Raw genomic sequence first — 14,153 nt, 5'->3', positions numbered from 1 at the left:
CACAAGGGATCTCGATGAGTGTGATTGGCCTAATGTAGTGCCAGCCTATACCAACTGGTGACTATACTTGTATCCCCTGTGTTTTCCAGGTCAGTGTATCCGTTTGCATGCACATACACACAAGAGTCTATGTGATGGGTAAAGCTTTCTATCCAAATTCCAGTCATCCTGCCTCTCCAGTTGGAAAGCTCTAAGATATGGGAGGGACCCACAAGCAACTCCACACCTCATCACTCCATACCAGGCCATTGCCACGTTGGGTTTGGTTTTGAAAATGTTTCCTCTTATTTTTTTCCTGTGTTTTTGTTTTCAACCTTTATACAAGTCACATTCCCATAAAGCACAGAGTTAAAAAGCCTCTTTCCTCATACACATGCTGCTAAGAAAATAAGTTTTATACATGGAATTTGAATGGGGGGAGTTTGGGAGGGGAGCAAGAGGGAGGCAGAGAAAGATGTTAGCAAGAGCAGCGTGGCTCAGTTGGAGGAGGGTCACTTCTCTTGCTACCTGAATTGGTAGCTGGTCATTTTTGGCATCATCAGAGGAATTCTGCCCCTCCAATTCCACCCAGGTCGTGGTGACTGACTTTGGGGCACTTTGTAAATCATGAGACTGTGTGGCAATTCTAGGACAAAGCTAGGTTTTCTCTCCTCTCTCTTCCCTCCCCTTTGTTCTCACTCTTCTACATCGCCATAACTCTGATGTTTAGCATGGAAAATTTAACTGACTGGAAAACCTAAACTCCAGGATGGATTTAATCATGGGGAGGGTTAATGGTTAAGTGGGAGATAGAGAAGGAAGGAAAAGTGTTAGAACAGAGGACAAGAAAAGGGGCAGGGATGCAGGAGGAGGGACAGAAAAAAGTCTGGAGGCCTAAAAAGTTTGTAGTGAGGACTTTTCCTTTACCAAGACCTACCATCTGCTTCTTGGTCCCTCACCACCATGTTAGCTTATAAAAATTGTCATTTTAAGGAGAGGAGCAGGAGCTCCTGTTTTGTGCTTAAGCCATCACTTATTCTCCTAATAGCCCCCTCAGTTGGGGAACAGGTCCCGGTGGTCTCATGGGCATATTCTAACACCTCTAAGTTCCCCGTGACAGCTGAACAGCTGTTGAACAATGGAAGAACGGGCTGTGGTGTGACGTAAGGTAGGAGTGTAAAGACCTGGAGTACGTGAAAGGGAAAGAAGAAGATGGAGAATGAGGTACTTTAGGGAGTGGGGATTATGAGGGAGTATCAAGAAGTGGGAATAGGAGTTGAGGTTTAGGAGGGAAGTAAAAAAGGGAGGAAAGGACAGTTAGGATTCACAAACCAATTTGTCACATCCATCCACATTTTTCTGGACAGGGTTTCCAAGAGTCCCTCTTCTATCTCTGGGAAAGAGCTTTTAAGTGATTACAAATTCTTACGCATGTCAGGATTTTACCTTTCCTCTTAAACACACAGTGTCTGTAACAGGGGAGGGGAAAAGATAGGGTGACATTATTTTCAGTCCCATGAGGTGCTTAACAACCATTTCAGGGGCTAAAAACCATTTGTTCTTCCAAAGAAATGGGGAGATTTAAAAAACAACCCTTAACACAAGAGAATTTTTAAAATCTAAAGAACCAAAGCATTGACACAAACAGGAAAAACCAATTTGTTTGGTGGAAGGGTTTTCTGTTGGGTTTTTTCTGTGTTTTTCAAGTTTATTATTTTTCTTTAGTTCATTCCTCTGGTCTCTCCATCTCTCTCTCGTGCGTACGCTCTCTCGTGCTCTCTTTTTTTTTGGTTGTGTGTGTGTCTCAGTTTTTTAAAGAACTTTGGATTTGCCGTTGGTGGGCGGCACCGGGTCCCAGAGGCTGGGCCCAATGGTGGCAGGCCTGGGACCAGGGGCTGGCCCACGGCTGCTGAGAGGATCTCTGTGTTTAAAGCCTTTGAGAATAAGTTACTGCAGTTCTGGGGTGTAGGAAGGAGAGGGGCACAGGGGTTCCTGGCAGCGGCTTCCTCAAGAGTCCAGGCTACCTAGGTTCCCCTGCTGGAGAGGGAGGGGAGATAGGGGAGTAGGGGACCCCTCTCCCTGCCCCACCTCTTGTTTGGTTAGAGTTCCAAGACTCCCTACCCATCCTGGGCCCCAGCAGTGGGGGCTGGCCAGTTGGGAGCTTGGAAAGAGTTTGTGACCGGTGTTGCGCTCTGGACGAAGGAGGCCCGAGAGGGAAAAGGAGAGGGGTATTTTTTTTTCCTTCCCCCTTCGTCCTCTTGGGTTTTCTTTTTTTCTCTCTTCTTTTTGGCGTTTCTCAGTCAGTAGCACAGTACGGGAGGACTTGAGTTGGATAGGTGCATGTGGCTGGGGACATAGTGGGGAAGAGGCAGGAGGCCTTTGGAGACCATGAGAATGTAGGGGAAGGCAGGTATGTGTGTATATATGTGGGGAGGCAGGCTGTGTAAGTGTGCATGTAATAATGGGGTCGGACAGGGGTATGTTTGTAGGGAGTCTCGGAGCCAGGTTATGTGTCTGGGTTGGGGAGGAGGCAGGACACTGCTGGAGGTGGGGTGTGTGAAGCCCACTGAGGGTCGAAGTCTGAAGACTCCCCCAGGATGGGCAGAGCCATGGGGTATGGGCGGGGGTTTGAGCTCCCACCAGCAACCCCTTGGGGTATGCAGGAAGAGCTGAAGAGCCCTTCTCTCTTCCCCTATCTTGGTTTCTCTGTTTATAAAGCTAGAAGTGTAGAGGTAGAAGTAGTTTTTGGGTTGGAGTCCGTGTGAGGTAATCTTGCTTCCTCTTTGGCAAAAGCCGTGGCGTTGGTGACCGGCTGGCCTCCTGGGGGTGGAGGAGGGGCCGCCTTGCGCCGGTGCGCTGAGGAGCGCAGATGTGCTGCTAGGGCCTCCCGCCCACTCAGCAGCACCTCACACGCCAGGCAGTGGTAGGTACAGATGGGTACTCGGAGGGGGGGGGGCACACCAGCCCCCGGACCCCTTCCAAAGAAGCAGAAGGACCTCTGGTGGGCAGCAGCAGGTGCCTCTCCCTCAAATGCCATCTTGCACTGGCGGCACAGGTAGCGGTGGGTCACATCCACGGTGGAAATGCCTGTGGTACCCGCTAACAATTCATCGGCTTCCCCGGGCTCACCCTCACTGGGGAGGTGCAGCTCTGGTGGCTTCAGGGGAGCTGTGGCTGCAGGTTCAGGGGGCTGGGGTGGTGGCTGGAGGAGGGCATTGGGGAGCAGCCCAATGAGGGTCTGAGGTATCACAGGGTTCATGGGGAACAGCCCCTTTTTCATACCATAGAGCTGCTGGAAGTAGGCCCCTTGGAGCTGTGGACCAAAGACGGCTGGAGGGGCAGCCCCCCCTGCTGTTGGCAGGGGGAAGGGCAAAAACTGGCCCCCTAGCAGGGTGGGTACTGTGGCCTTCAGTGCCTTGAGATTCTTGAGGGCGTCAGTAGAGGAAGTGGTGACCCCAGTGGCAGCACACTTACGCTCATCCGGGGTGTCATCCCCTGAAGGTTCAGCAAGAGGCCCCAGAGCAGGGTCTGCTGCAGTGGAGTTGGTTTGATCTGTTCTCTGAGGTAAGGGGCGAGCTGGACTGGGCTGGACAACTGTGGTAGCTGGCAAAACAGAGGCGGCAGCAGCAAGGCTGATGAGGCCTGAAGAGGCTGCAGGGCCTGGGAAGGAGAGAAGGGGTTAAGTAAGGAGACAGGTAGACCACTGATGGAGAGCTCCTGACCAGTGCTGTCTGCTCCCCACCAGAATCCCAGAATCCCACTGGCTTCTATAGGGGGCTATGTGCCCCACCATCACCCCCCAGTGAGTTACATTTCCCCTCTGCCCCTGAAATGGGATCAAAGGAAGAATGCAAAACAGGGTAGAGATGGGAAGGGAAGCTTGGGGAAAGGGAGAAGACAGACTGAGGAGAAAGAAGTCCCTTGGGAAGAGATTGATATTTCTGACTAAAGGGAGTCATCCCCTTCCTCTTCACTTACCTGAATTGAAGGGGGCTAAGCTGCTCAGTGGGGGTTGGGCCAGAGCAGAACCAGACAGGAGCACAGGGGCCAGTCGAGGCAGGGCGCTGGCAGCCCCTAGGGGCAATGTGGCAGTTGTGGTGGGTGGAGGGGCCTTAGGGACCAGGGGAGCCTCAGGGGCAGGAGCCAAGTCATAGCATTTGCTTTCACTCTTGAGCTGGGCCCGGACAGCCTCCTTCAGCTTGGCCAGATGCTGACGGGAGAACAGATGGCCCCGGCAGGACACGTAGAAATCGTACTTGACATCGCAGTAGGGGCAGTCAGTTCGGGGAGCTCCCATGGGGCCTTCACTGATGCTGCCTCCCCCACCTCCTCCCGCCCCTTGTAATTTGGCCTTCTTTTCCTTGGCACGGGCATTCTGGAACCACACCTGGATGACTCTCTTTGGAAGTCCGATCTCTTCTCCAAGGACTTCACATTCCTGCATGGTTGGGGTGCGGTAGGCCTCGTAGCAGGCCTTCATGATCTTCAGCTGCAGGCTGCTCATTTGGGTCCGATAGCGCCGCTGGCCTAGCCCATCAGGGGTCCCAGCTCCACCTCCAGGCCCACCACTGCCCCCTCCCCCGGCACCAGGGGACTCTGGCTCAGCCAGGCTAGAAGCAGATGAGTCACTCAGATCCCCTCCTGAAGGGCTGCAGACCTCACTTTCTGGAGATGCCTTGAGTGGCTCATCTGGTGCCTCTTCCTCAGGAGGTGGGGGTGGGGGTAGGGGAGTTGGGGTAGCATCTGATGGGGTGGCACTAGCCTCCTTCACTTCTTTGCCAGGTGGTACAAAGGACACAGGGCCAGCCATGGGAGAGGCTGTTGCATAGGGGATGGTGGGTGCCTCTCGCTTGGAGACTTCCCTTCCTGCTCCATCGTCGACTTTGCCCATTAAGATGCCAAATTTTGTAAAGGGGACAGGGGTCGGTGGGGCAGGGGTCTTGATGGCTGGGCTGGATGTGCTTCCAGGAGTGCTTCGAAACTGACCCTTCCGCTCCCGGGCTCTGGTGTTCTGGAACCAAACTTGTACCACCCGCTTTTTGAGCCCCACCTCCTCAGAGATACAGTCTAGCATCTTGCGGGTCGGGTTGGAGTCCTGCATGTACCAGCGGTACAAGATCTCCAGCTGCTCAGGCAGGATGGTGGTGCGGAGACGCTTATCTCGGGGCGGCTCACCCTCCCCAGGTCCCCCGGCCTCGCTTCCTGTTGGTGACAGGCTGCCTTCTTCATGTTTGCGTTTGAGAGGAGGCCCTGAGGCTGGTGGGGGCCCTGGCACCAGGGGACCCCGCTCCCCAAACACTAACAACGGCAGGTCCAAGAGCTGTGGAGGGGCACCAGGTGGCACTGGTGGCACAAAATGGAGTCTTTGGTGGCTGCTCAGGAGGTCCTGGCTGGCAAAAGCAGCAGCGCACTGGTCACAGGTGTGGGCTGGGGCCAGCGCCTCCATCTCTCTCTCTACCTGGCATGGCTCTTCTTCCTCAGGAGATGCTGGCACTGGAGCCTGCGGGCCAGCAGGTGGTTCTGGTGTTTGCTCTTCCTCAGCTTCTTCCTCCTCAGCTGCTTCCTCCTCCTCCTCTTCTCCCTCCTCCTCCTCTTCTGGCGGCCGGTCATCATAGCATTTCTTGAGGTGCCGAACTAGCTCAAAGATGCAAGAGAAGGTGGTGTGGCAGCGCTTGCAGGCCAAGGACCCCCCGCCTGCTCCCATGGCTGGTACTGGACCCCCGTCCCCAGCATGCTTCCGGGCTTTCTGCCGAGCGTTCTGGAACCACACCACCACCACGCGACTGGCCAGGCCCAGGAGCCCTGCCAGCCGCTCCACCTCCCCATCTTTGGGATAAGCGCTGGTCTCAAAGAAGGACTGCAGGGCCTGGGACTGGAATTCAGTGAATTTTGTGCGGGAGAAGCGGCGGCCTGCAGGTGCAGGTGGAGGAAGGGGACTCTTCCCCTGGTCTTCCTCCTCTTGGGGCCAGTGCCCTGGACGGAAGTGCTCCTCAGCAGGCTGGCTGGCCCCAGCCTCAGCTTCGGGCACCAGAAAGGGTGCACAGAGTTGGGGAACAGAGGGGTCTGCAGAACCATCTGAAAGCTTGGGAAGCTCAGCTAGGGGTGGATATAGGCTGTCATAGCTCTTTCGGAACTGTGCTGCATAGCGGCTAAGGGCTTCAAACGGCAGGAAGCGCCGATGGACATGCTCCTCATGGGTCTTGAGAATGAGCATGTTGGAGAAGAGCTTCCCACAGGCTCCACAAGCCAGCTTGTCCCCACTCCCTAGGGCCTCAGGAGGAGGTGGGGCTGGGGGTGGTGGTGCTGACTGCTTCCCCTCGTTGTATTGGATCACAAGCTCAAAGCCAAAGTTCTCCAGCAGGGCCTTGGCTGCAGTCCGGGCTGCCTCATTGGGAGGTTGGCAGGGTGGGGAGGAAGGCCCCACCTCGCTTTTCTCCTCAGCCACTGAGGGCCGCTCTTGTTCCTGCTCAGCCTGCTCGGCCTTAGGGGGAGGTGGGGGGGGAGGTTGGGTGGTGGGTGGCAGTGACAGCACAGGGGTGGGCCCTGCCAGTGCCAACTTGGGCCCCACCTTGAGGTCATGCAGGTAGAAGGGCAGGAGCAGCTGCTGTTGCTGGAGCTTGAGCAAAGACTCAGGTACAAGGGGGAACGGTGGCAGCACTGGGGGAGTAAAAAGAGGGGCTGAAAAACGGTGTAGATCTAAGGGTGGTGGTGGTGGGGACAGGAAGGGCAGCCCGGAAATCAGGCTGCCGGGCTCAGATGCCTTCTTCTCTGTGACCCCCACCCCATCGGGCTCAGCCTCCTTGGACTCTTCCTGGTTCCTCTCTGGTCCCTCAGCCTTGGCATCAGTCTTGGCTCCCCGGGACCGAGTCTGGTGCAGGACTGACCGCATGTGAATCTCTAGGGTAGAGCTCTGGTTATAGGAGACACGGCAGACTGTGCACTTGAAGGGTTTGTCTGTGGCTGTGGTAGCTGTTGGGGGTGCACCACCCTCCCCTCTGGCTGGGGCCAAGGGGTCAATGGCAGCTTTCTTCATCTTATGCAGATGGGAGACAGAGTTGTAATGTACCAGGAGGATGTTCTTCTGGGTGAAAGATTCCTTACATACTGTGCACTTGTAGGGCCGGGCAGGATCCAAGAACTTGTCTAGAGCAAAGTTGGTGGTCTTACGGTAGGACAGGGGATGTCGGGCATCAGCAGGAGCTGGCTCTGCTGGGCGAGAATCCCCTGTGGGTCCATCTTCCTCTTCAACTATGGGCATCGTGGGGGATGCTTCTTCAGTCTGGGGGTCAGGCTGAGGGAGTGGGGAAGGGGCTGGAGAAGGGGGCTTTTCCGGGCTTGTCAGAGGTTTGTCAGGGGCCTCAGCTGGAGGTGGAGGAGGCTCTGGTAGAGGGTCTGGATTGACTTCTGGAATCAGGTTGGGACCTTCTCCTGAGAAAAGAGAGAAGTGGATTAGGGTTGAGTGAGGAAACTACACCAGCCCCCAACTCTAGTCTCCTTAATCTTATCTCCTCAGTTCATATACCCTTGACCTCCTCCCCCTACTAACCAACCCCCAAACTTTTTCCCTTACCCACTGCTGAGTCTCCACTGGATACTGGTTCAGTTCCAGGAGTAGGGGGTTCAGGGCTATCCCCTATGGAACTGAGACTAGTCCCAGGCAGCACTTTGGTCAAAAAGGTCATTCCCACAGTTGTGGCCTAAAAAGAAAAAAGTCCAGATCGCTCCAACTCTTCCACCCCAGACTCCTCCCTTATAGTGAACTGGTGCCCGCCTCCCATTATCAGAGGACCAGCTTCTCCTCCAGTGCCTGCCCAGTTGCTGCGTTGTCATGGGCACTTCATTTGGTTTGTTCTCACAGTCACTCGGGGTAGATGTTGATTTTGGTAGGGTGGTACGCAAGCAGGGGAAGGGGAAAACGTGACCCACCCCCCAGGCCAGGAAAAGGGAGAGATGAGCCTGCTGATCAACTGCTTACTAGAGAGGGAAAGGTGAGGCATGCTATTACCCTCCCCATCCCAGCACCCCAGAATGCATCTCTTTTTCCCTTTCTGCAAGGCAGTGTTAGGGGTGAAAAAGAAAGCAGAGGATTCGCAGGGGTTCTTGCCTGGCACTCACCACCAGAAGTAGTTTTTCAACACATTCAGGTACTACATTGTGCAGGTGGCTAAGGTGGAAGTGAAGACCAGAGCGTCCCACCAGCTGCTCCTGGCACAGTGGGCACCGGTACTTGGGCTGCACGGCATGCTGGGCTATGGTGTGGGCCTGTACCTGCTCGTTGACAGGGCTGATGAAGCTGCAGTATGGACAGCAGTACACCTGGGTAGATGGATAGGTGAGTGGGAAGGACATAAGGAAGGAGACAATAGGCTGCTAGGCTCCTGGCTCTGGGAAAAAGCTAGCCTGAAGGCAGGACTTCTCATGCCTTGAGAACACCTGGCTAATAAACCTAGAACCTCAGAGCCTTTTGGGGTTCTTGGATCTTTTTAAATCACTGAGAGAGCTTGAGGAGCTTATGAGAACACTTTATGGGAAGGCATCACAAAAAACATCCAACCCCCAGCTGTCTCGGGGCTCTTCCCTGGGGGCAGGGACTGAGGCCTGCTGGGAGCTGCACACTCTCCTCCCTCTTTGTCCTCTCTTCCTGTAACTCGTCCATACTCTACTTTCCTGTGGCTCTCGCTCCTCTTACTTTCCTCTCTCCATCTCCCTCTGCCCCCCCCAGTAAGCCCCCTTCCTCCTAGCCATTTGGATCTCTCCCCCTTTCCCCAGCCTACGCCTACACCTTCCTCTCCTTTCCCCTTCCTGGCGCTGGCCTCTCTCCTCTTAGGCCCTAGGGGCACTTTCCCAACCCTGAAGCATGGCCTGCCCCTGCCCACTGCCCCTTCGGCACTTGCTGCAGCCAGAGTCGTTCTAGGAAGGAGGCCATACCTGCCTGTTTCGGAGCCCACTCATCCTCCCTCCGAATCGGCTCAGCTCCCACTCTTTCTTTTCCTTCTTCCTTTTTTTTTTTTTTTTTTTGTAAACAAACACCACAGCTCCCCCAGTGGCCAGTGGCCCAGGCCTGGCCTCCTCCCTCTGGCTCAGGTCCCCCTTCCATCCACTCCTCCCCCTCTGAAGGGGCGGGGAAAGGGGAGTGCAGATGGAGGTGGTGGAAGAGAGGGTGAGAGCTCTCTGTGTAGAGTTCGTATGATGAAGCAGGGAGAGACTCCTCTCTCTCATTTTTTGTCATCAAAGTGCCTAGCACTGTACTGGGCACTGTGTCTCCAGTCTCAATATCAAGCCTGTGCTCCCAAAGCCTGGGCCTGCCTCTACTCAAGCAGCTCAGAATTCCTCACTTGGGTGACTTACTTTTTGGTGACTGGGAAGTGGTTGGCAGATGCCTCCAGGAAAAAGCATAAGTGGGTGGAGAGACCTAGAGCCAAACCCTCATTCTCACTGCACCCAACTTGAACCCAGATTAGGAAGGCCAGGGATTAGACCTGCTGGACACAGCCAAAGTGACCGCAACGTTGCCTCTGCTGTTGCCACCTTTGCCCTGGGATGTAGTAGTCACACTGTGGGGGACCTGCCTGTTCTGGGGAGCTGGAGAGCTCTTTAAAATTTGGATTTGTCCAGATTCAGATTGTAGAAATGGCAGCTTTGTACCTCCTGTTCCCTCTTTTACTTTTGGAACCAAGAGAAGCCATATTAAATAGAGCTCCGTGTGCCTGTGCTCCTGGGCTATGCTAGGCCTTTTGGACACTCAGTGTTTTTCTGCCCTAGGGAGTGATCTAAGCTGGGGGTGCCTCCATTTCCTGGGGCTCCTCCTAACCCTCCCTCCCCAGGAAGTAGAGGGAAGTGATGCCAGGACAATACCCAAAGAGAAACTGTAGCCTTCTGGGCCCCAAGACTGGTCCCACTTCTCTTCCCAGGAGGCTGGGAATCCCTTTCTCAGTCTCCAGCAGCTGTTTTCCCCTGCATTCCCCCTACCCCCCTCTTTCCCCAGTCCTAGATTTTCTCCCTCAAGCTAACCCCACCTTTTCCTTCTCATCTCCCTTTACTCTTTCACACCTAAAGCCATTATAACTCTTTAGATTTTTCTCTGGCTGTGGCTGAATAAAAGCAGGTGACCTTATGCTGCATGGGAGAGGATTTTGTAAACTAGAGTCTTATGTAAATGTTAGCTAGTGTTATTGTATGTGAACATATTAAGGGAAATAAAACCACTGATTTAAAGAGTGTGAGTCTGTTCTTGCTCTATAATTCCTTTTCTGTAGAACTCTGTACAGAGTAGGATTCCTCCTTCTGCCTTTTCTAGCATCGAATTCCCTAATAAAGCCCCTTCCCAATCATCCCAGTTCTGACCACAGTCTGGTTGGTATTGTCCCCCGAAGGGCCAGTCCTCTTTTCTGCCTCTTCAGAAGCTGAGGATTGAAGGAAAAGAGGTTCAGAATGAGCGCAGGAAACCCAGTTGGTTTTATTTTTCATATGCTTTCACCCCCTTTGGGATTAGTGTAGTAGAGAAGGGAAGGGCAAGGGGAAGAGAAGAAGGATTTATGTAGCACCTGTGTGCCAGGGACTGTGCTAAGCACTTTACATATGTGATCTCATTGGATTTCTCAGAGAAACACCTCTGCCTACTCCCTGACTCTCACACGCGTGCGCACGCACATGCACACATGCGCACACACACACACACACACTCTCTATCCCAGCATGTATAGCAGTACCTCTCTTAGCACTGCCTCCTTCTGTAGAAATGAATGTCATGGAGGCTGCCAGGATGTGTCTTTGTATTTGTGAAAGTACACTACACATAGCCAAATAAAACTAGAGCTAGGGGCCAAAGAGAACACGTTTCTTTTGCTTGGGCCAAGTGAGGATTCAGGATCCAAAGGGGAGAGATGACAGAACCTCCACAAGACTGCCAGACTGAAGGGGATCACCACAGAGCCTTCTCTTGTTCACCCCTAACTCAGTCTTCCTCCCCTCAACTTTAACTTCTTGGCTCCTCGCTTTGAAAGTGGTCTTCCCCTCCAACATCCAGAAGCCTACCCGGGAGGCGTCAGAAGCTGTACAGCCTTGAGATTGTCCTGGTTGTGGGGCCAGTGGGAGGAGGGGTAGTTTGGGAAGAGGGAGGGTATGAGCAACTCACCTACTGGTGGGGCCTTGTTCTGAGTGTTCTCTGCAGTGGGTGGCTCCATATGGGCAGTGATAGGACCTTTCCCTGTACAGGGGTAGGAGAGAAAATCCAACTTAATGGGATAGCAAGGTTCAGTGAAGAAATGGGAGGGAAAGAAAAAGGAATAAACTGGACAGATTGATGGGCAAACAATGTCGAAAAGGTTAGGAAAGAGGAAGAATTACATGAATTTCATAAAGCAGAAAAAACGTGAGGACCAAGAGGAAAGGTACTGAGGGGTGAAGGAGAATCCAACTAAAGTGGGACAATCACTTCATCCAATCCCTTCCTTTTCTGAATAAGAAAACTGAAGATAAGAAAAGTGACTTTAGCATAGTAGAAGGAGCATAAGATGCTGTATGGGTTCAGCACAGGTAAGTCTCCTTCCTCCCCTGTGCAGTTTCCTCGCGTACATGAGCCCACACTACTTCCCTCACAGGGCACTCTGCACCCCCTTACACAGTATATAAATGGGAACTGCTGCGAGTTCCCAAGGCCATGAGGCTCCACACAAGTGGAGCCAGGCCTGGAGTTTAAGCTTCCGCACTCTTCCCCATTCCACCTGGTACTATGCCTCCTGTAACAACGCAGTGGGCAAAGGTGGGTGGTTTCAGGTGGTTTCAGGAAGAACAGATAGGAAACACAAAGCAGGGGCTGCTGGGCCTGGAGACATTACCACGAGAGGAAGAATTGACAGACGTGTAGGAATTTATTTTCGTTGGCGGCCTAATTAAAGTGTTAAAGTTCCTTAACTCCACTCAGCCCTGCGCCAAGATCGTTAGCTATTGATCCGAGCCCCTCCGGCACTTAACTCCAGCCAGCATATTGGCAATTCAATTAGCACCAGTCAATGCAGCCTGTTCCCTGGTTCCTGCTGCCAGTGCCCTTGCCCGTCTTTGTCTCTGGAGAGCCCAGCACCCATGGCCCTCCTGATCCCATCTTCCCGTCATTTAGCTGGTAGTATCTGTGGCCCCCATCTTTAATTGTAAGTCCATCTTATATGAGGCTGAGGCACAGTAGGATATCATGCAAGGCCCTAAGCTTGCCCAAAGGGCAGGGGGAGATTTTGGAAAGCTTATGTGTAAGCCTCTTCCTTTAGCAGGAATGGGTGGGATCAGAGGTCCAGTGTGTGTCCCTTCCCCACAGTTCCCATTATCCCCAGTGAACCATTAAACTTTTTCCATCCCTTTCTCCTCCCTCCTTCTTAGGTTCAGCCCACTCCCCCCAACTCCTCCCCTAGCACTGCTAGGAAACTGGCTTCCTGTCACAAGTCAGAAAGTTTCTACCGAAATTCCCTGATTCTTGGCCCTCCACCTGGTGACCCCACAGCCCTGCTCTCTCCCTTTATTTCCTACCTCCTGGGTCTGCTTTGTCGCACTCCCTGTAGCTCCTCTGAGCCTCTCTTGCCTCCTTTGCCAACATCTCCTTTTATCATTTTGCTTTCTGTCCCACAATCCTCCATCCTCCTTGCCCCATCACACACCCACTTCCCTCGCCTTGCCAGCCACGCTTCTCTGTCACCTCCATGACAGTACTTGATCCCCTTCCCAAACTGTCAGTGCCCCACCCTTTCTCTGCCTCTGTTCACAGCCCCTTACTCCCCATCCCCTCTCATCCTTACCAGGAGTTCTGGGCTGGCCATGGCTGAAGCAGAGGATGCTCTGAAGAGCTGAGATTCCTTCCTCAGCTACACGTCCACTCTGCAGCAGCTGAAGTCGTCGCTGGGCCTGGGCATCTCGGTGAGCAGGTGCCCGAAGGTGTTGCAACAGAGCCAGTCGGGAAGGTGTTTCCCATGCACACAGAAGACATCGGTAAAGTCCCAATTCCACCCCTGCCTCTGCCCCTTCCATCTCCAGCAGGAACTGGAAGGAAAAGGGGATACAGTTTAGGCCTGGGAGATAAGCACCAAATCCTGAAGTCCTCCCCTGCCCCCCCCCTCTGTCCCCTCCCAAGTCCTCTTGGTGCAAAGTCTCCCCTTCCCTGGATTTTGACCTTGTTTTTTTAAATCTCCCCATTTTGTGGCCACCGCCTTTATCTTTCCCTTCTCTCTCCATCCTTCCTTATTCCACTGTTTTCTAGTCTCTCAGCCCAGGTCCTCACTTGAACGTTTACCTTCTTGTATCCCTAACTTTTCTTTTCCTCTCTTGCTGTCTGATAATTTTCTTCCACCCTGCACTTCATCTTCTTTCTTCATGCCTCTATCCACTTAGCTTCATCCCCCCTCTTCCCTTATTCCATGCCCTGGGATTACCATTTCATGTTCCCCTTTCCCTCCCTTTCCTCCACTGCTCACCTTATAGACTTGGCTGTTCTCCTCATGTGTGCCACCGCGGGCATGGAGCTGCATTTTTTCCTTGCTGTTAGACTCAAAGTCACAAAGGTTACAGCGAAGGTGTAGGGGAGAGACTGGCCCATAGGGAGCACCTTCCCCCAGAGGGGGGACTGGTGCAGGAGTACCCCCACTGCCCTCCCTCAGGTGGGCCACCAGCTGGTACTTCTGGGCATGCTTGTCGGTCTTGAGATGGAGCTGGAAGTTGGCCTTGAGTTGAGTACCGTAGCAGCAGAGTTTGCAGCGATGGGTGTCTCCGGCCACTTCCTTCCACTCTGCTTCGGGGAGGCTTCGGCCCAGGGTGCAGTGGTACAGCAGCAGCTCCAGGCTGTCTGTGCTGAAAGCCTGGCACACCAGGCATCGGAACACTTTCAGTGATGGATCATCATCTGGTGGGGGTGAGGTGGGCAGGCCATCCATGGTGGGCCCCAAAAGCTGGCTTGGGGGAAGGCGGGGTTCCGGGGAAAGGCTGCCAGGGGCTAGAGAACAGGGAGAGGCAGGTGGGTCAGGGGAAGCAATGGACTTTTGCTGGGACTCAAAATCATATTAATGTGAGCATAAAGGTGACATCAGAAAAGTGAAAGATGACACTGGGAAGAGGAGAAGGGGCAGGGACTCCTAGGAGAAAAGGATGAAAGTGGCTAGGGAGTAGGAAAGGAGGAATGGAGAGATGGAGAAAAGGAA

At 53.6% G+C, this 14,153-nt stretch overlaps 1 protein-coding gene across 1 annotated transcript in view; it reads right to left on the bottom strand.

Moving 5' to 3' along the window:
• Positions 1–261: 261 nt before the first annotated feature.
• ZFHX2 (zinc finger homeobox 2) overlaps positions 262–14,153 on the bottom strand; it is a 29,053-nt gene continuing 15,161 nt past the window's right edge. Inside the window, exons 3-10 of the mRNA XM_072623122.1 lie at positions 13,434–13,948; positions 12,762–13,002; positions 11,114–11,185; positions 10,324–10,382; positions 8,095–8,295; positions 7,550–7,676; positions 3,958–7,407; positions 262–3,639 (exon numbers count right to left, since the gene is read on the bottom strand). Of these exons, the coding sequence (XP_072479223.1) occupies positions 2,690–3,639; positions 3,958–7,407; positions 7,550–7,676; positions 8,095–8,295; positions 10,324–10,382; positions 11,114–11,185; positions 12,762–13,002; positions 13,434–13,948 (5,615 nt within the window). The 3' untranslated portion in view covers positions 262–2,689. The remainder of the gene's footprint in view (positions 3,640–3,957; positions 7,408–7,549; positions 7,677–8,094; positions 8,296–10,323; positions 10,383–11,113; positions 11,186–12,761; positions 13,003–13,433; positions 13,949–14,153) is intronic.

The sequence above is a fragment of the Notamacropus eugenii genome, chromosome 7, assembly GCF_028372415.1.
Source record: "Notamacropus eugenii isolate mMacEug1 chromosome 7, mMacEug1.pri_v2, whole genome shotgun sequence".
NCBI lineage: Eukaryota > Metazoa > Chordata > Mammalia > Diprotodontia > Macropodidae > Notamacropus > Notamacropus eugenii.
Note: the sequence above shows the minus strand (reverse complement) of the source record. Positions and strands in the feature narration are given on the sequence as shown.